General features: G+C 43.5%; 1 protein-coding gene across 1 annotated transcript; it reads left to right on the top strand.

Annotated features, from left to right (window-relative positions):
* The first annotated feature begins 11,344 nt into the window (after positions 1-11,344).
* AVPI1 (arginine vasopressin induced 1) lies at positions 11,345-22,688 on the top strand. Its single transcript, XM_075215930.1, has 3 exons — positions 11,345-11,481; positions 20,882-21,222; positions 21,708-22,688. Exons 2-3 carry the CDS (start codon positions 20,903-20,905, stop codon positions 21,898-21,900), a joined length of 513 nt encoding a protein of 170 aa, XP_075072031.1. The 5' UTR covers positions 11,345-11,481; positions 20,882-20,902; the 3' UTR covers positions 21,901-22,688.
* The last annotated feature ends 1,030 nt before the right edge of the window (positions 22,689-23,718 follow it).

Genomic DNA, 23,718 nt, shown 5'->3' with positions numbered 1-23,718 from the left:
TCTAAGAGGGCCGGAGGGAGAGTATTTTGATATGACATTTGAGAAGTATGAACGGGTGGTAGTGTTGAAGGCTTTGTAGGTAAGGGTGAGTAATTTGAATTGGATCCCTACACAGGCAGCCAGTGTAGGGATTTGCAAAGTGGTGCAGCAGATGTGGAGCGGTGAGAGAGGAAGATCCATTGAAAATCATGGGTATTACAGTTTAATGCGAAACATAGCCTAATGCAGGAGATATCTATATCTACGCTATCTCCTGCATTAGGCCGTTGATACATAGCTGTTTAACTTACAAAATGCGTAAAAAGCCGTTTTATGGCTTAAGAAATAGGCCCCAAAGTCTCTATACCAAAAAGACATTCCCCCTTTCTCCTTGCGCCGATGTCCAGCCTCCATCAGCGTAGGACACGCCAGCCAGTGAGGGGGAGGGATGGTTAACTAGTGAAGGTCCTACAGAGAAATGTAAACATTTAACTACTGGGGCATGGGGGGGGGGGGGAGTAAATTGCTCCAAACAGCAATGGGCTATTTCTGCCTAATAACCATGAACTATAAAGATGTAATTGTGTCAACTCCAACTGTAGGGAGGACAGGAATGTACGACTGCAGTGATGTAGACGACCATTTCAATCATTATCAGTAACACTTAGGCTAAGTTACCCTCACAGCATCCTCCATAGAAAATACAAATAAAAAAGTCAATACTCCGTCATCATTATTTATTTATATAGCGCCAGCAATTTCCGTAGCGCTTTCCAGAAACAGTAATTTTAATAAAGATGCTGACGAGCACAGATGCACATTTTTCTCTTTTCTCGTAATTGGAACCTTGATATTGTGGCACAACAAATATACAGCTGCATTTATTTCTAGAAAGTCCCAATGGAGGATTTGTAAGAGGAAACCAGGAACCAACATCAGACCCTGTAAGGTACAACTATTGTTTATCTGCTGAAGAGGAGACCTTTTTTTTTTGCACTGAAGAGTGCTGGGGCTCCATGTATACAATTACTGCTGGATATATTCCTGTTAAAATCTCAATTGTGAGACTGTACTCTTGTACTTTGGGACCCATTGCTGGATATTCCCCAGAATTATATGCTGGTACTATTGGACTTTTGGGTCTCTACAGCTGTTATAAAACGTTTGCAACTTTGGTGCTATTTAATAGCTCGCTGAGCGTGTTTAACGATTAATAATTATTTTTTATACACCATTTTTTTTAATAAACATGCTATTTTATAGATTAAAAAGTGCTGCCACTTATTTTCTCTGTTTTAGTAAACGTTTATACAGGGAAATGATTACCCATAACCCTCACAAAAGCAGTCATCACTGCTCACTAACCCAAAGCAGCATGCACGAAATATGCCTCACACTAGTATGGGCAAACCAGTGAGGGTTCCTGGTGCCTGGAAAACCCCCTTCCAGCCTGGGGTACTGTATGCTTGAGGTGGCTGGACCCTGCCCTGGGACCAGCCACTTTGCAGCTTGTGTGCAGATCGTTTCTGTCTGCACTGTTCACAGTCATCTCTCCCAACAAGTATTGAAAGCAGTAAGAACAGGTAGAAGGGAGCAGGACAGTCTGTCAACTGTTCTGACACACTCAGTCAGGACTTTGTCCTGATTTTAGGGACAGTTGGGAGGTATGTCCTGCTTCACATGCCTCTGCTCGAAAAGGGAGAGCTGCGTGCCCCTAACAGTAGTACAAGCAGCATTGCCCGTGTATATTATGGGGATAGGAAGAGTTGGAGAGCAGCCAAGCACTGTCTAAAATTATAGCTATGCCCCTAAACATGCTGGCCACACCCACTGGCGGCGTGCCATGGAAACCCCTTTCTACAAATCCTGCGTTTGTCCCTGACTAGTTCAATGCCCAAAGTAGTAAAATGCCAAGTGAAGCTTAGCTGATGTAATATGTACAGTATTTACCCAGCATGCACTATGTAGTATGCCCTGGAGGATGTAATTTACCATGTAATAATGGGCAGCAAGGCACTTAATGTTTTGCCCAGTAAGATGTAATATTGCAGTTACACTGCCATGTAATAATAATCCCCAGCATGATATAACATGCCTTGCGGGGATATAATAAGGTACAACATGCTGATGCCATCCTAAGAGAGGGCGTGAGGTGCTCCTCACAGTGATGACTAGTCACATGATGTCATCGGCATGCCATCATCTTCTAACACGCCATGCTGGGCCGTTGGGGCAGACAGGACAGGATCTCTGGGTGCCCCATTTCTCTACAGCACCATCATCATCATCATTTATTTATATAGCGCCAACATATTCCGTAGCGCTTTACAATTGGGGACAAACGTAATAAACTAATAAACAAACTGGGTAAAACAGACAAAGAGGTGAGAAGGCCCTGCTCGCAAGCTTACAATCTATGGGACAATGGGAGATTGACACATGAGGTTAAGTATACATTTTGCATCTTGGCCCAGCCAGACTGCAAAGGTAAAAGTGACTCATAAGCTAAATGATCCCGTCACACAACAATGTTGGTCCGGGGGTAGTTGTCTTGTGTGAAATTGTGTAACAGGCTAAAGGTAGTGAGGTTAAGATGGTGGTTGAGGAATATTATAAGCTTGTCTGAATAGGTAGGTTTTCAGAGAACGCTTGAAAGTTTGTAGAACAGAGGAGAGTCTTATTGTGCGAGGGAGAGAGTTCCATAGAGTGGGTGCAGCCCGAAAAAAGTCCTGTAACCGGGAATGGGAGGATGTAATGAGGGTGGATGAGAGACGCAGATCTTTTGCAGAACGGAGTTGCCGAGTTGGGAGATATTTTGAGACAAGAGAGGAGATGTATGTTGGTGCAGCTTTGTTGATGGCCTTGTAGGTTAGTAAAAGTATTTTATATTGGATTCGGTAGAAGACAGGCAGCCAGTGTAGAGACATACAGAGTGATTCAACAGAGGAATAGCTATTTGCAAGGAAAATCAGTCTTGCCGAAGCATGCAAAATAGATTTTAGGGGTTTGAGTCTGTTTTTGGGAAGACCAGTAAGGAGGGAATTGCAATAGTCAATGCGGGAGATGATTAGTGCATGAATTAAGGTTTTAGCAGTGTCTTGTGTGAGATATGTGCGGATTCTGGAAATGTTCTTTAGATGTATGTAACATGATTTAGATATAGAGTCAATGTGGGGAACAAAGGATAGGCGTGAATCAAGGATTACACCTAGGCAGCGAGCTTGTGGGGTGGGATTTATGGTCATGTTATCAACAGAGATAGAAATGTCAGGTATGCTCTTGTTGGCGGGTGGGAATATTATTAACTCTGTTTTAGAAAGATTAAGTTTGAGTTGACGAGAGGACATCCAAGATGAAATGGCAGAAAGACAGTCAGTTACACGGGACAACACAGATGTCGAGATATCAGGAGAGGATAGATAGATTTGGGTATCATCCGCATAGAGATGATACTGAAAGCCAAAGGAACTTATTAGATTTCCAAGAGAAGCGGTATAGATAGAGAACAGCAGAGGACCTAGCACCGAGCCTTGTGGTACTCCAACTGATAGGGGAAGCGGAGCAGATGTGGCTCCAGAGAAATTAACAGTGAAAGAGCGATTAGAGAGGTAAGATGAGAACCAGGATAGAACTGTGTCTTGAAGACCTAGGGATTGCAGCGTTTGTATGAGAAGAGAGTGGTCAACGGTGTCAAATGCAGCCGAGAGATCAAGGAGAATTAGGAGAGAGTAATGGCGTTCAGTCTTAGCAGTGATCAGATCATTAACAACCTTGGTCAGCGCAGTCTCTGTGGAGTGTTGAGAACGAAAGCCAGACTGAAGAGGATCCAACAGGTTGTTTGCGGAAAGAAAGCGTGTGAGGCGAGTGTAGGCAAGTCTCTCTAGAAGCTTGGAGGGGCAAGGGAGCTGAGAGATGGGACGGTAATTTGAGAGAGAGTTTGGGTCGGAGTTTTGTTTTTTTAGAATAGGAGTAATCACTGCATGCTTGTATAGTGATGGAAAGATGCCAGTAGAGAGTGAGAGATTACAGATTTGAGTTAGAGGTGAAATGAGCACAGAAGACAGGGATCTACCAATTTGCGAGGGAATAGGATCAAGAGGACAGGAGGTAGAGTAGGAAGATAAGAAGAGCGTAGAAATTTCCTCTTCATTTGTGGGGTCAAATGAAGAAAGGGTGTCAGAGGGTAGTGGGAAGGAAATGAGCTGATGGCTTGTTGAGGAGGAGGATACCATTTCTAGTCTGATCTTGTCAATCTTGTCCTTGAAGTAGGAAGCAAGATCCTGAGCACTGATAGTAGATGGAGGGTTCGGGGTGGGAGGATTGAGAAGATGATTAAATGTATTGAAAAGGCGTTTGGGGTTAGAAGCCTGAGCATAGATAAGAGATTGAAAGTATGTTTGTTTTGCAGTGTCCAGAGCATTTCGATAGGAGTGGTAGACAGAAGTATATGTGAAGAAGTCATTAGAGCTTCGAGATTTACGCCAGTGACGTTCTGCTTTACGGGACAGTTTTTGAAGATTTCGTGTTGCTTTGGTGTGCCACGGTTGACATCGAAGTCGACGTGTAGTATGAAGTGTCGCTGGAGCCACTTGATCAAGGGCCGTTGCTAAGGTTAGGTGAAAATGAGGTACTGCCATCTCAGGGGATGAGAATGTAGAGATAGGGGAGAGAAGGTGTTGGAGAGAGGTGGAAAATTGTTGAAGATTAATAGAATTAAGATTTCTACGAGTATGAGGAGGCTTGGTAGAGTTAGACAGTAGAGAGGTTAGAGCAGTGGGGGTGAGAGTGTAGCTGATAAGGTGATGATCCGAGAGGGGGAAGGGTGTATTAATAAAATTAGAAACTGAGCATAGTCTAGAGAAAACAAGATCAAGGCAGTGGCCATCCTTATGAGTAGATGATTCAATCCACTGGGAGAGGTCAAGTGAGGATGTTAGAGAGAGTAGTTTGGAAGCAGCTTTGGAAGGTGGGTTATCAATGGGGATGTTGAAGTCACCCATGATGATGGTGGGGATGTCTGAAGATAAGAAGTGAGGGAGCCATGCAGAGAAATCCTCAATAAATTGTTGGTGTGCTCCAGGGGGACGATAGATCACTGCAACACGTAGGGAGAATGGATTAAAAATGCGAATAGCATGTACTTCAAAAGATGTGAACGTGAGTGATGGGACATTTGGTAGAACTGTGTATGTGCACTGTGGGGAGAGAAGTAGTCCAACCCCACCTCCTTGTCTGCCTTCAGGTCTGGAGGTGTGGGTGAGATGGAGGCCACCATGTGAAAGTGCTGCAGGTGAGGCAGTGTCTGATTGCATGAGCCATGTTTCTGTTATTGCCAGAAGGTTGAGGTTTTTTGAGAGGAAGAGATCATGAACGGAGGTAAGTTTGTTACAAACAGATCGTGCATTCCAAAGGGCACATTTAAAGGACTTGGGAAGAGAGGGTAGACAGGTGATGTGTTTGAGGTTTGCTATAGAACGGTAGTGTTCTGATGTATGTGTGTGTGAGGAGTGTGGGGGACCTGGATTAGGTGATATATCACCAGCTAATAGAAGCAGAGTGAGCGAAAGATAGGCAAGGGGATTGTAAGATGTGTGGCCTTTTATTTTCTGGCGACAGGTGGAGGCTGTACTTGTTAGAGATAATAAATAGGACAACAGTTCATGGGTGTTAAATAGAGGTGAGTGGAGTAATGCAGGTGCAATATGAACAAATTTGTGTGTTGGTGGAGGGGTGAAAGATGACACAGTCCTAAAGATCATGCCATGAAATGAGACTAAGAAAAGCAATTTGTGAAACATTGTGAAAAAAGGGGTAAAAGCAAAAAGCAAGGATATTTTAAGAATTACCTCTTAGCAGTATTCCATATAAATAGACAAGTAGTGCAGAAATAGGCTGTGGCAGATGTTGCTTATTGCTGGGAGTAAAATCAAGTCAAATGTAGTCCAATGTTTGTCCAACTGTGTTGTCTAACTGCATTTTCGTCCACTTTGTGAGAAAATCCCACTTAGTGCAGAAATCACACACGTCTAACCCCACATACGTCTCCCCATAGAATGAAACTAAGATGTAGTCAGTCTAATTTAGGAATACACTACAGATGTGCTAATTGGTCAGCTAATCAAAGGAAAAGAAAACATTTGTGGGAAAGGATAGAGGCCAGATACCTATCATAAATTAGGCAGCAATAAAAGACTGTGCCAACCTAAGTTTAAACAGATAACAGTTTCCTATAACATACTTAAACACAGATTGCAGGGATGAAATTCACAGAATAATGATCAGAGTAGTAGTAGTAGCAGCATGGATGAACATACTTAAACACAGATTGCAGGGATGAAATTCACAGAATAATGATCAGAGTAGTAGTAGCAGCAGCATGGATGAACATACTTAAACACAGATTGCAGGGATGAAATTCACAGAATAATGATCAGAGTAGTAGTAGTAGCAGCATGGATGAACATACTTAAACACAGATTGCAGGGATGAAATTCACAGAATAATGATCAGAGTAGTAGTAGTAGCAGCATGGATGAACATACTTAAACACAGATTGCAGGGATGAAATTCACAGAATAATGATCAGAGTAGTAGTAGTAGCAGCATGGATGAACATACCTGAAGATGAAAAGAGAAGAGAAAGATGAGGATTAGTTGCTGTGTTGTCTAACTGTGCATTTTCGTCCACTTTGTGAGAAAATCCCACTTAGTGCAGAAATCACACACGTCTAACCCCACATACGTCTCCCCATAGAATGCGTCTCACCATTCCTCTGATCTTTTATTTCAAGAAATGGGGAGGTGGGCTGGGCGGTCTCTGGATGCTGAAATGAAAATAATAAGCTACAGGTGTGTGGTGTCCTCCCCTGTGGAGAGATAATTGGATTCTTCAACATTCCATCGACTAGGATAGTGGGTGTGTAATGAATGCGACAACTGATTGGATCAGCTGTGGCCAATCTCTACAAATATTCAGCCTAGGTAGGCTCCAATTGGCTGCTGCATTCAAGGCTACCTGCTCCTCTTCCTGTGATTGGCAGGTAGGTCCCAGGGGAGACGCTAAAAGCACTGCTAGGGGGGCACGCCATGTACAGCATGGTAAATCTTTCAATATGTTATAGTAGATAGTATTACATATAATATAGACGCTTTCTTAATAACAACTGAAATGATGACTTAATGACTCAAACGTTCAGCAACCAATGTCCAATCTCCAAACAGATTATACTGTTGTTTTTCAATGGCAAAAAGGGCTTTCCATTGACAGCAAATTAGAACACTGATCACACTCCCCAAAAGCCAGCCCTGTACATATAGCTAGGATAGTAGGCTAGTGTACTGTAGTTTTGTATAGATGTAATCCTATGAGATCTGTTTTGGGTGTTTTGGACCAAAATTCAATAAATAGACAAAAAAGTTTTTAAATAAAAAAGCTGCTTTGCTTATTAACAAAGTTCCACACCAAAGTCAGAACCTCTATGTAATAATCATAATCTAGATATAAAAAAATACCCATTTAGTTTGCAAACAAATAAAGCAAAATTGGATTAATGTAAAACTTGTTGATGCATTCGGCTTGTTTATATAGTTAACTGTAAAGCACAGGGGAAAATAAACTGTTTATAAATGTAACCAGGATTTGATTGCATTTATAAACAATATAATGATGGAAAATAAACTGTTTATAAATGTAATCAGGAATCGACCTTTAAAAACAAAATAAAAATTAAAGTAATATTACGTGGAATATTTTGGGCTAATGTATTCATTTCACAAACTTCCGTGTGATAACCACACCCCCATCAAACAGGTCTCACCCCTAAACATTCCTGCTGTGTGCGCATCTTAGCCCCCCTACTTACATGTGATACAAATAAATCTACATGCGCCACTGACAATAACCGAACTACGATTATTAGAGCAGGATCAAACATTCTTTAGTTACACAATAAATTCCAAATATTCCCTAGATTCTGATATTTCTATATTATGTTTTACTGCCTGCACAAGGGAATGTTTCAGACTTTTAGGAGCACAATACAATCTATAGATTTCCATGGCGCTGCTGGGGTCTATATTTGCTTGACAAGTCTTAGAAATCTACCGCTTATTTTTGTTATGTAATAGCAGAAGTTAATTAATTTATATTTAGAGCAGGCGACCACAGTTACTGTGCTGCAACTGCAAACAGGACAGACATAAAAGGCCATTTCTCAGATTCTACGTGATTTTTTCCACCCCTGTGTTCCACACTGCAGCCAGGTAACAATGCACCAGCAGTAAAACAGTTACTACCCTATTGTCCCCTTGTCTGGAGATTCTGTACGCTAGTTCTGGCCAGACATCATCATCATCATCAGTTATTTATATAGCGCCACTAATACCGCAGCGCTGTACAGAGAACTCACTCACATCAGTCCCTGCCTCATTGGAACTTACAGTCTAAATTCCCTAACATACACACACACACACAGACCGAGAGAGTCTAAGGTCAATTTAATAGCAATTAACCTACCAGTATGTTTTTGGAGTGTGGGAGGAAACCGAAGCACCCGGAGAAAACCCACGCAAACACGGGGAGAACATACAAACTCTACACAGACATAAATTTGAACCTATTTTTATTGCTTGCCAGGGGAGGCATCCTCTTTCTGCGTCAAACCACTGTTCAGGTTGGTTCCAGATACAGTGCAGGGACTGTCAATCAGTAATGTGTGGGACATTCACATAGTTATTTCACATTTGCATTACACTGACTGATCAGAGGAAGAGATAATCATAGGCAGGGAATTAACAGCAGACAGGGTTAAGGTGTGGATTATCATGACAGGCACTGAATCATTTAATACCAGTCACAATAATCCCTGCCCAACAGTGTGTGTGATTAATTACGTTGATGTTAATCTGCCTCTGATGGGCCAGGGCAATGCACTGCTGAAATCTCTGGATGAAACGTTCCCACCAATGAAAGGGTTAATTACAAAGATTTCATTTTTTGCAAGAACCAGCAATTAACCTTTTACCATCTAGATAGACAATATACAAATGCTGCTCCTAAGTGAGCCACACTGAGTCTCCTACATCAAGGGGAGGGGGGTGCGTTGCTCTATTAGTAACACACATATCAATATTAGACAAGTCAAAAGTAAGAAATTGATAGAAATATTCTTAGCTTACTCTTTTACCCATCTTTGTTTCATTATTTCCATCAATGCACAGTACCAAATCAGTACTAGATTCCCTACATAGTAACCAGCACTTGGATTCTAAATAATTTTACCAGGTCCTAATATCCAATTTCTTATTATATGACTGAGGGTATATTTACTAAACTGCTGATTTGAAAAGGTGGAGATGTTGCCTACAGCAACCAATCAGATTCTAGTTATCATTTATTTAGAACATTCTACAAAATGACAGCTAGAATCTGATTGGTTGCTATAGGCAACATCTGCAATTTTTCAAACCTGCAGTTTAGTAAATATACCCATGAATGTTTTTAAATTTACTATTGCAAGATAGGTTTTTTTAAAGGTAAAGCTGCACCTTCCCTTTAAAACAAACTTTATTGGCCATTATTTATGTATGATGAGCGGATTTACTTTGTACTTTTTTCAAAGCTTCTCAAACACGTTCCTCAATTATTCCCCACAAAACTTACTTTAATGGAGAGTGCCAAGAAACTTGTTTTGCCTTAAACACCATTGCAGAAAATGCCACCTGTGCAACTACATAGGGTCTCTTTTTGGTTGGGATACCACAAGGCTTTTTTTGTGTAAACGTATTTAAGTTAAAAAAGTGAAGTATTTGCAGACCCACCGCCTATCAAGAGGACGGTCCCTCTGCTGCCCACTCTGCTTGCTGATAACCTTTTGAGTATATAGACCTGCAGAGGGGCTGTCGGTAGGTTCTAAATAAACTGATAAGGTGACCATTGGCAGGTTAAGTGTCTACTGATCAGCTGAGATCCTAGAGGTTGTATTCCAAAGTTCTGGAGGTGTCAACTTTAGTTCCGAAAATAACTTTGTATGTAGTTTTTCTTTAAAAAATTCACTTGCATATTAAAATCGCGCTACCCTCTATTCCATACTTTTTATTAACGTTCATGCATTATGGCAGAAATAAAGTACTGTATTGCTCACAACACAATGAGCACTGCTGTAAAAATGTCGCACAAAGTCCATAAGGTAAAGGTCACCGGATGAAACATATATTTTTTTTTTTACATTTGTTGTATGTCCCTTATTTCAAACTTGTCCTGTGTTCTTCTGTTGTCTCATTTTTTAGGCAAATAAAATTTTCATTTTGTCCTGTTATTATAAGAGAGAACACTGAAAAATATCACAGAATTTGCCTGACATCATTCCATTAGAGATTTTTTGTCCGGTTATAAAATCAAATGAAATGTTACGATTTCTCAGAACGAACAAATGAATTATTCCTTCTACAGCACTCTCTACATTTATTCACCGGGACATTCATCGCTAGCATCGGCTGAGAAGACCCCGACTCAGTAAACTCTATGGCAGGCATGTCCAACCTGCGGCCCTCCAGGTGTTGTGAAACTACAAGTCCCAGCATGCCCTTCCAGCTATCAACTGGTTGTCTACCAGCAAAGCATGCTGGGGCTTGTAGTTTCACAACACCTGGAGGGCCGCAGGTTGGACAGGCCTGCTCTATGGAGATCGTCAGCATGACATACACACTGCATGATCGTTGATTGATCGGAAAATATTGAACGGTACGACCAACCAAATGAAGTGATAATCGTCCATTTGGGCAGACTTTCGACCATCGTGTCACTGCACACACTGACCCCACTTTGGAACGAGCGGTCGTATATCGGCTGGTTGAGCTGATTATTGGGCAAAAACCCTGTAGTGTGTGCCCAGCCTTACAGAGTGTAATAGGCTGTATATAAGAGACCAGATCCTGCCCCTATATCTGGACCTATTATATAAGAGACCAGATCCTGCCCCTATATCTGGACCTATCATACAGCATCACCCTACATCCCGGATAGTACTCCCCAGCCCCATAGCAGCTTCTCAGGGTGTATTTATAGAGATGACTGTAACCACAGGCAGAGCACGTACAACTAACGGGTAAGGACCGGCCACCATGTTATTCCTCCTACCCACTGGCACTAGTGCCGCTGATACACCGCATGCAGCCGGGTCAGCACCTGGCCCTGGTACTGCTGCAGCACAGAGTACCCACATATACCACTAGGGGGCGGTGTGTGCCGGGAGGGGGCGGGGGCTGCAGGACACAACTCTGACCTCGTGACGTCACGGGACTCTCAGCCGCCACGTGTCCCGCCGCTTCCCTGACCACGCCCCCTGAGCTCGCTGATTGGCGGAGCCGTGTCCCTGCGTCACCCGCTGATGCCGGAGTCGGGCGGGTGTTGTGGGGCTGAGTGACCCGGGGGAGACACAGAAGGCTCAGTGCGGGACAGTCAGCGCCATGAGAGAGACGTCCTGCCCCTCATAACCCGGATAGGTGTGTACCCTGCTCCTCTGCCTGTATTATACGTGTGTCACTGACACATACATGTAACATGTTACTACACATATAGTCCTTGCATGCAACATGCTACCACACATACAGTCTGTGCATACAACATGCTACCACACACACACAGTCTGTGCATACAACATGCTACCACACATACAGCCTGTGCATACAACATGCTACCACACATACAGTCTGTGCATACAACATGCTACCACACATAGTCTGTGCATACAACATGCTACCACACATACAGTCTGTGCATACAACATGCTACCACACACAGTCTGTGCATACAACATGCTACCACACATACAGTCTGTGCATACAACATGCTACCACACATACAGTCTGTGCATACAACATGCTACCACACATACAATCTGTGCATACAACATGCTACCACACATACAGTCCGTGCATACAACATGCTACCACACATACAGTCCGTGCATACAACATGCTACCACACATACAGTCCGTGCATACAACATGCTACCACACATACAATCCGTGCATACAACATGCTACCACACACAGTCCGTGCATACAACATGCTACCACACACACAGTCTGTGCATACAACATTCTACCACACACACAGTCTGTGCATACAACATGCTACCACACACACAGTCTGTGCATACAACATGCTACCACACACACAGTCTGTGCATACAACATGCTACCACACACACAGTCTGTGCATACAACATGCTACCACACACACAGTCTGTGCATACAACATGCTACCACACACACAGTCTGTGCATACAACATGCTACCACACACACAGTCTGTGCATACAACATGCTACCACACACACAGTCTGTGCATACAACATGCTACCACACACACAGTCTGTGCATACAACATGCTACCACACACACAGTCTGTGCATACAACATGCTACCACACACACAGTCTGTGCATACAACATGCTACCACACACACAGTCTGTGCATACAACATGCTACCACACACACAGTCTGTGCATACAACATGCTACCACACACACAGTCTGTGCATACAACATGCTACCACACACACAGTCTGTGCATACAACATGCTACCACACACACAGTCTGTGCATACAACATGCTACCACACACACAGTCTGTGCATACAACATGCTACCACACACACAGTCTGTGCATACAACATGCTACCACACACACAGTCTGTGCATACAACATGCTACCACACACACAGTCTGTGCATACAACATGCTACCACACACACAGTCTGTGCATACAACATGCTACCACACACACAGTCTGTGCATACAACATGCTACCACACACACAGTCTGTGCATACAACATGCTACCACACACACAGTCTGTGCATACAACATGCTACCACACACACAGTCTGTGCATACAACATGCTACCACACACACAGTCTGTGCATACAACATGCTACCACACACACAGTCTGTGCATACAACATGCTACCACACACACAGTCTGTGCATACAACATGCTACCACACACACAGTCTGTGCATACAACATGCTACCACACACACAGTCTGTGCATACAACATGCTACCACACACACAGTCTGTGCATACAACATGCTACCACACACACAGTCTGTGCATACAACATGCTACCACACACACAGTCTGTGCATACAACATGCTGCCACACACACAGTCTGTGCATACAACATGCTGCCACACACACAGTCTGTGCATACAACATGCTGCCACACACACAGTCTGTGCATACAACATGCTGCCACACACACAGTCTGTGCATACAACATGCTGCCACACACACAGTCTGTGCATACAACATGCTGCCACACACACAGTCTGTGCATACAACATGCTGCCACACACACAGTCTGTGCATACAACATGCTGCCACACACACAGTCTGTGCATACAACATGCTGCCACACACACAGTCTGTGCATACAACATGCTGCCACACACACAGTCTGTGCATACAACATGCTGCCACACACACAGTCTGTGCATACAACATGCTGCCACACACACAGTCTGTGCATACAACATGCTGCCACACACACAGTCTGTGCATACAACATGCTGCCACACACACAGTCTGTGCATACAACATGCTGCCACACACACAGTCTGTGCATACAACATGCTGCCACACACACAGTCTGTGCATACAACATGCTGCCACACACACAGTCTGTGCATACAACATGCTGCCACACACACAGTCTGTGCATACAACATGCTGCCACACACACAGTCTGTGCATACAACATGCTGCCACACACACAGTCTGTGCATACAACATGCTGCCACACACACAGTCTGTGCATACAACATGCTGCCACACACACAGTCTGTGCATACAACATGCTGCCACACACACAGTCTGTGCATACAACATGCTGCCACACACACAGTCTGTGCATACAACATGCTGCCACACACACAGTCTGTGCATACAACATGCTGCCACACACACAGTCTGTGCATACAACATGCTGCCACACACACAGTCTGTGCATACAACATGCTGCCACACACACAGTCTGTGCATACAACATGCTGCCACACACACAGTCTGTGCATACAACATGCTGCCACACACACAGTCTGTGCATACAACATGCTGCCACACACACAGTCTGTGCATACAACATGCTGCCACACACACAGTCTGTGCATACAACATGCTGCCACACACACAGTCTGTGCATACAACATGCTGCCACACACACAGTCTGTGCATACAACATGCTGCCACACACACAGTCTGTGCATACAACATGCTGCCACACACACAGTCTGTGCATACAACATGCTGCCACACACACAGTCTGTGCATACAACATGCTGCCACACACACAGTCTGTGCATACAACATGCTGCCACACACACAGTCTGTGCATACAACATGCTGCCACACACACAGTCTGTGCATACAACATGCTGCCACACACACAGTCTGTGCATACAACATGCTGCCACACACACAGTCTGTGCATACAACATGCTGCCACACACACAGTCTGTGCATACAACATGCTGCCACACACACAGTCTGTGCATACAACATGCTGCCACACACACAGTCTGTGCATACAACATGCTGCCACACACACAGTCTGTGCATACAACATGCTGCCACACACACAGTCTGTGCATACAACATGCTGCCACACACACAGTCTGTGCATACAACATGCTGCCACACACACAGTCTGTGCATACAACATGCTGCCACACACACAGTCTGTGCATACAACATGCTGCCACACACACAGTCTGTGCATACAACATGCTGCCACACACACAGTCTGTGCATACAACATGCTGCCACACACACAGTCTGTGCATACAACATGCTGCCACACACACAGTCTGTGCATACAACATGCTGCCACACACACAGTCTGTGCATACAACATGCTGCCACACACACAGTCTGTGCATACAACATGCTGCCACACACACAGTCTGTGCATACAACATGCTGCCACACACACAGTCTGTGCATACAACATGCTGCCACACACACAGTCTGTGCATACAACATGCTGCCACACACACAGTCTGTGCATACAACATGCTGCCACACACACAGTCTGTGCATACAACATGCTGCCACACACACAGTCTGTGCATACAACATGCTGCCACACACACAGTCTGTGCATACAACATGCTGCCACACACACAGTCTGTGCATACAACATGCTGCCACACACACAGTCTGTGCATACAACATGCTGCCACACACACAGTCTGTGCATACAACATGCTGCCACACACACAGTCTGTGCATACAACATGCTGCCACACACACAGTCTGTGCATACAACATGCTGCCACACACACAGTCTGTGCATACAACATGCTGCCACACACACAGTCTGTGCATACAACATGCTGCCACACACACAGTCTGTGCATACAACATGCTGCCACACACACAGTCTGTGCATACAACATGCTGCCACACACACAGTCTGTGCATACAACATGCTGCCACACACACAGTCTGTGCATACAACATGCTGCCACACACACAGTCTGTGCATACAACATGCTGCCACACACACAGTCTGTGCATACAACATGCTGCCACACACACAGTCTGTGCATACAACATGCTGCCACACACACAGTCTGTGCATACAACATGCTGCCACACACACAGTCTGTGCATACAACATGCTGCCACACACACAGTCTGTGCATACAACATGCTGCCACACACACAGTCTGTGCATACAACATGCTGCCACACACACAGTCTGTGCATACAACATGCTGCCACACACACAGTCTGTGCATACAACATGCTGCCACACACACAGTCTGTGCATACAACATGCTGCCACACACACAGTCTGTGCATACAACATGCTGCCACACACACAGTCTGTGCATACAACATGCTGCCACACACACAGTCTGTGCATACAACATGCTGCCACACACACAGTCTGTGCATACAACATGCTGCCACACACACAGTCTGTGCATACAACATGCTGCCACACACACAGTCTGTGCATACAACATGCTGCCACACACACAGTCTGTGCATACAACATGCTGCCACACACACAGTCTGTGCATACAACATGCTGCCACACACACAGTCTGTGCATACAACATGCTGCCACACACACAGTCTGTGCATACAACATGCTGCCACACACACAGTCTGTGCATACAACATGCTGCCACACACACAGTCTGTGCATACAACATGCTGCCACACACACAGTCTGTGCATACAACATGCTGCCACACACACAGTCTGTGCATACAACATGCTGCCACACACACAGTCTGTGCATACAACATGCTGCCACACACACAGTCTGTGCATACAACATGCTGCCACACACACAGTCTGTGCATACAACATGCTGCCACACACACAGTCTGTGCATACAACATGCTGCCACACACACAGTCTGTGCATACAACATGCTGCCACACACACAGTCTGTGCATACAACATGCTGCCACACACACAGTCTGTGCATACAACATGCTGCCACACACACAGTCTGTGCATACAACATGCTGCCACACACACAGTCTGTGCATACAACATGCTGCCACACACACAGTCTGTGCATACAACATGCTGCCACACACACAGTCTGTGCATACAACATGCTGCCACACACACAGTCTGTGCATACAACATGCTGCCACACACACAGTCTGTGCATACAACATGCTGCCACACACACAGTCTGTGCATACAACATGCTGCCACACACACAGTCTGTGCATACAACATGCTGCCACACACACAGTCTGTGCATACAACATGCTGCCACACACACAGTCTGTGCATACAACATGCTGCCACACACACAGTCTGTGCATACAACATGCTGCCACACACACAGTCTGTGCATACAACATGCTGCCACACACACAGTCTGTGCATACAACATGCTGCCACACACACAGTCTGTGCATACAACATGCTGCCACACACACAGTCTGTGCATACAACATGCTGCCACACACACAGTCTGTGCATACAACATGCTGCCACACACACAGTCTGTGCATACAACATGCTGCCACACACACAGTCTGTGCATACAACATGCTGCCACACACACAGTCTGTGCATACAACATGCTGCCACACACACAGTCTGTGCATACAACATGCTGCCACACACACAGTCTGTGCATACAACATGCTGCCACACACACAGTCTGTGCATACAACATGCTGCCACACACACAGTCTGTGCATACAACATGCTGCCACACACACAGTCTGTGCATACAACATGCTGCCACACACACAGTCTGTGCATACAACATGCTGCCACACACACAGTCTGTGCATACAACATGCTGCCACACACACAGTCTGTGCATACAACATGCTGCCACACACACAGTCTGTGCATACAACATGCTGCCACACACACAGTCTGTGCATACAACATGCTGCCACACACACAGTCTGTGCATACAACATGCTGCCACACACACAGTCTGTGCATACAACATGCTGCCACACACACAGTCTGTGCATACAACATGCTGCCACACACACAGTCTGTGCATACAACATGCTGCCACACACACAGTCTGTGCATACAACATGCTGCCACACACACAGTCTGTGCATACAACATGCTGCCACACACACAGTCTGTGCATACAACATGCTGCCACACACACAGTCTGTGCATACAACATGCTGCCACACACACAGTCTGTGCATACAACATGCTGCCACACACACAGTCTGTGCATACAACATGCTGCCACACACACAGTCTGTGCATACAACATGCTGCCACACACACAGTCTGTGCATACAACATGCTGCCACACACACAGTCTGTGCATACAACATGCTGCCACACACACAGTCTGTGCATACAACATGCTGCCACACACACAGTCTGTGCATACAACATGCTGCCACACACACAGTCTGTGCATACAACATGCTGCCACACACACAGTCTGTGCATACAACATGCTGCCACACACACAGTCTGTGCATACAACATGCTGCCACACACACAGTCTGTGCATACAACATGCTGCCACACACACAGTCTGTGCATACAACATGTTACCACTGACTTAGTCCGTGCATATGACATGCTACCACACACACACACATAGTCTATTTTACATAGATATGGTATTGCACACACATAATGTTTCACGTTCTGCATGCTAAAATATGACAGTCCATTCAATGTTCTGAATTTAAAAATTCATCACACACTTAATTCACTGCTATGCAAGTAACAATCCATCTCACAGTCAACAAAATGTTATGTATGTTACATATAATAACACAGTGTCTATTTAACGCCATGCATGTAATGTGTTCTCACACAATGTCCATTCAATGTCATATTTGTAACGGCCCATTTAGAACATCTGATCACACAACAGGCTTCTACTATAACTACAGTCCATTTAGCATAGCTGCCTCATCAGGCATGTAACATGCTAGTCACATGCTATACTATTAATATAATGCTGTAAACCATACACACGACTTGTTACATGCTATGAAGGATGTATACAGTTACACACATATTTAGATAGCAACTGTATTAATTGCAACATTTTTAGTGTGCATTGTGGTCATAAGTATAGTCATATTTACATTGTATTTGTAACAACACAGCTCAGTACTAATTGTTTTATATGTCTGCCTAAATGTTCCAGTAAAGGGTGCACAGAAGTCCTTTTACTCCTGATGTCATTATGTTCAGTGACATGGATGGTTACAGTTAATTAATACGACTATTGCAACAGATTTGGGTGCAGTGGTTGTTATTCATCCCTTATCTAGTGGATTGACGTCACCAGCTGAGCTGGTCAGCTGCCCATGTTGACATATCACTATGCACTGGAAGATAGTGTACTAATCCCCCACTGGCGTAAAATGCATTTTTTAACCACATGTTAAACACACAATTAAAAAGACCTATAAACTAAACTGTGTTTATGTATAAATTCAATCAGCATTTTTTATTTTTAAATAAAAAGTTGCTATCTTGTTCATATGGAGCACATGTAATTGTTTCTTAGCCGTAGCTCATTGTGTTTACAATGCAGTCCCATTAAGATGAATGTAAACCTGGTCAGATACTCTGTAACAGAGCAGGACTGTAAATCATATGAAATTTAAATGCATTTACAAACACAAATATGTACTGTTGGTTTTTCTTTTAGTTGGTACAATGATTTTTAGTTTCACATCCATTTACATGCACTTAACTTGCGTTTAGAAATAATATACGCTGGGGACAGTTGTCCTAACATTTAGTATAAGACTTGCTACAGCTTTAGCATTCCCTGACCTGTCATTCATTCATTCATTCGCTTACTTAGCAATGTATTGTAGTATTTTGTAGTTACCGCGCATCCTTGAAGTTCATATCTGTTACGTGATGAGGTCCATTCATTTACCACCCCATAATCAGGAGAAAAATAATGATTAAAACATTTTTATTTTATTTGTGTTTTAAAATACTGTAGAGATAGACAACACGTTACTTCCCAGAGTGTGTAGAAGACAAGCCACAGGTAGTTCCACAGGTTTCTTACGTATCCACTAGCTAATAGCATCCAACTAAAATATTTCTGTATATTGTAACATTTGGGAATGTAACCAGACTAGACATTACTTTGTGTGTATAATTACGCTCAGTCCAAATATATAATATTATGTAAGTGTAATAATTATTTGACTCATGTGGGCTAAGCTAGTTCATGGGACTGGCATGGTTCCAATCTAGGACGTGCGGAGCTTGTTAATCACACAGAAATCAGGAAGTGTCTCATGGATTTCTGCTGATTGACATGTGGATAATGGGAGGTGGAAGGATCTTTAATACTCCTGCAGATAACAAGTGACACAAATGTTGTTGATTGCTGCTCTATGTACCAGTGCGATGGGAACATAGTTTGTTTGTTGTCTTTGTGGGGTGGGTAACTTCCTGTACTGCTAACCGAAATTCTGAGCTTGACTGCTTTGCCAGCTTTTAATGTCTTCAACGCTGCAAGTGCGTCAGCATAGGCATGCAGAGGGGAACGCCTTCAGATAACGATCAGCTTTATATCCATTGACCACAGCTTTCATTTCTATTATCTTGGGTTAAATCACAGAGCTGCTGTCAGCATACAATAGTATCACACAGAGAAGAGAGCACAGCAAAGCTTTTATATCAGAGTTATGAAACGTTAAAACAAGACTGAAAAGCACAGAAGGATACTGGAATGAGAACAAAAATCAAAGTATTTGTCTGTCACCTCTTACCTTTGCTTCCTGCATTTCTCTAACATCAGTAAATGAAATTATTAAATTATATATTTTTTTTTACTTTACAGACAGCCCTCTAGGCGATTAATCACAGCATTTATTTTCTGGCATGTTACCATGTTACACCACAATTGAGAGTATGTAGAGGTGAAGAAACAGATGCATGAGTGATGTCACTGGTTCCTAGTGAATTGATTGGCTGTATTTAGTGATGTCACTGGTTGCTAGTGAATTAATTGGCTGTATTCTCAATGATGTCACTAGTTCCTAGTGAATTGATTGGTTGTATTCTCAGTGATGTCACTGGTTGCTAGTGAATTCATAGTCTGCATTTGCACTATTCGTTGAGCCTGTTAGTTCAGTGTGGCACAGACTGACTCATAGTAATGTCAAATAGTGACTTTACTTGCTTTTTAATTTGTGGTTAAATGTATAATTTAATTGCAGTACTCCCCTTTCATTAGCTAAGTATGGGTTATATGGAGGCTTGGATTATATGGGAAAAACATGCCTAGTGTGTAAGAGACCTAATAGGACACTGGGAGGAAATATTTAATTATTTTAGTAAGGAGTCATTGCATCACTTATTCGTTTTTCCTTGCAGCTGTGTCCTAGCGACTCTATCATGGGTACTCCAGCGTCTGTAATCAGTTCCCCTGCCATTCCATGGCAGCCCCCAGAGCCACGAGCAAGGAAAAAGGCCTCTGCTAACATTTTTAAAGACATTGACCTGCTGCAGATACAGACCCTCTTCCGCACAAGTGGGGATGAATGCGCCGAGGAACGGGCTCACATCATTTACAATTGCGCAGGTGACAGGCGCATCGCGGAAGCTTTGGTCAAGCTCCGAAGGAAGAAAAGGAACAAAAGCTTTCACTCTTCACCTCCCAAACTGAGCAGCGATCGGATCGGAGGACTCTCCATGCAGAATTTCAATAATCTCTGGTAAGTGACTTCTCATGAGTGAAAACAACATTAAGTCTAGGCAAAAAAGGACAAGCTATATAATCTGACCTGCTGTGAGTAGGATACAAGTATACTTAGAGCGTTGTATGTAAACTTTTTTTCCTTGAAAATGCAGATAACAAAACACACCAAATCATCTAAAGGTGGATGCAGTTGTATACATGACCCTTCCATAAGAAAAAATAACTTGTGTTTGCATGAAAAGTACATCTGTCTATATACATGCAATAGGCAACTCCACCCGCGTGGTGAACGTCATGTTTAACAAAATCAAATAAAAGGTTTGGACCAACCCTGTGTGAAACAACTGAGTTCTGTACTCACATCGCCTGTAGTTGTGTTCAGTACAGCAAACGGGTGTTTAGTTTAGTTGCTGCGGTGACTTGGGAAATGACTTCACAGACCACTATGTCTTGCTGCAGGTTATGTCTATTTTATCTGACTGTTTTTCCTGATTTTTACAGCATTAATGAAACTGGCCACAGAGGAAGTACTTCTACAGAGGAGGATACTGACCAGTCTAGTAGCAGCGTTACCCAGGAGCGGCCGTCGCTCTGTGGAACAAAGAAAATGTCGGGAGCACAAAGGACAAAAAATAAACTAAAGAGGCAGCAGCAGACGGAAATCTCTGGCTATCTCCACCAAATAAAGAGATGAACTATGGGTACGATGCAGCAGCCGGCCAATTCATTAACTATTCTACTGCACTGCAATAACAAGTCACTGTACTACTGTAACCTCGACTGACTGCATTTGTATACTGGCTTCTCTTGACAAGCGAGTCCCTGGATATTTCAGCCCTCCGGATGATGTTGGACAATGCTTCACACTCCAAAACAACTTTTCTGTTCGGTGATTTTACCGTTTGTGTCGGAGACCTGAGTCAACCCCAGCTCATTAAGTATTGCTTCATATAGAAATAGGAAAAGGAGAGGGGACAGTGTCAAATGTCAAACACTATATACTTTATTTTTGGACATAAGCCACTCAACTTGTCTTGGGGTACACAGAATCATGGTTAGAAATTCATTGTCCCCAGACAAGTGTCCTGTAGCCTGTCCCCCTCTATTGGCTGCTGGAAAGTAACGTCAATCTTATTGGAACCGATCTCCCCCTTTCAGGATGTAAGAATCATCTGCACACTACACAACTATGTAAATGTTGTGTTAAAACTATACCATAGACACTTTCCTCGCTACGTCTGCATTTCATACATGTATTCAGCAATACATACTTTTATGGACATACTTGAAATGTAAAATGTATTTTTGTTCTGATTGTGCTGTAATTCTCTATAATATAGGTCCTATAAAGTCAAATATTATGCTGCTACATGTTTTGATTTTGCACAAATTTAATTCATGTCTAAGAGTAGCCTTGTTTATCCTCTACCAGCCACTAATGTGATCAAAAATATGGATTCATTTAACAGATGTTTTTCTTAAGTTTTGAGTGCTTTCATGCTTTATTTGGAGTAACTAGAATCATTATGTTGGGTGCTACAACTCATTGGAATAAGTTCTGTTGTTTGCAATAAGTCTTCTTCCTGAAATCCTCTGTGGAGAGCACAGAAACAAACTGTTGCTGCCATTTGACAGGCTTTGAATAACGGCCTTTCCTTTGGAAAGCTGTAACCATGGGAACAGTGTGGACTGTTTTTTTTTTTTTTTCAGGCAGATGTTCTATTAAGTTTTGTTTTTTTTTAGTTTTTTTTTTTAAAGTTATTCCATTAAGTTGTAGTGCCCAATAAGAAGATATTTCTTTAATTTATTTATTGTAATAATAAATACAATCTATAATACAAAGTGCCCCGTAAAACATTCAGTGAGATCAGTGCTGAATAAATAATTCATGAATACTATGACCTGGTGCGATTACTTCGCCACCCTGTCTGTTGGGGGAAGATGGATGAAGGAACATTCCTTCTGTGCAGTTTCTGGGTTTATTTCTCACTGTCAATAACAGACTTACTGCCCACTCCTACTGGTGTCGCCTTGCCGCCAGACACTCACCAATTGTGAATGCCAACTGCACAATAGTTGTAAGAGAATCTTGTTGCCACCACTAGGCTCCTTCGGTGCACCTAGAACCGCTTAGTTCTGGGTAGCTGGTATAACTGATACAGCGCTTCTTTGCTGTGGGCTGGCTGGTACCACCTAACTGCTTACTATCAAGACTGCTGGGTAGTGGGCAGAGCGTTGACCCAGAGATGCTGAACGGATGAGAGTGTAAGCTCTTATCTGTTGGTGACAGGACACCACGGGCAAGAGGCGTCAAGCAGAATCTTCAAGCAGTGATATTTATTTGTTCAAAGGGTCCTTCCAAGGACCATTACACACTAGTTGGAGGTACTAGTGATCATCCAGAAGTACAGATGGTATATTGCATTCCATGGTCAAGCAGGGCTCTTTCTATACTGTTTCTGACACGTGAGCAGGGGGTAAACCAGCACCTTTTCCTAACTGGCACCACAAA

This window comes from Mixophyes fleayi, chromosome 6, assembly GCF_038048845.1.
Source record: "Mixophyes fleayi isolate aMixFle1 chromosome 6, aMixFle1.hap1, whole genome shotgun sequence".
In the NCBI taxonomy this organism is placed as follows: Eukaryota; Metazoa; Chordata; class Amphibia; order Anura; family Limnodynastidae; genus Mixophyes; species Mixophyes fleayi.
The sequence above is the reverse complement of the archived record's forward strand: the minus strand, read 5'-3'. Positions and strand labels throughout refer to the sequence as shown.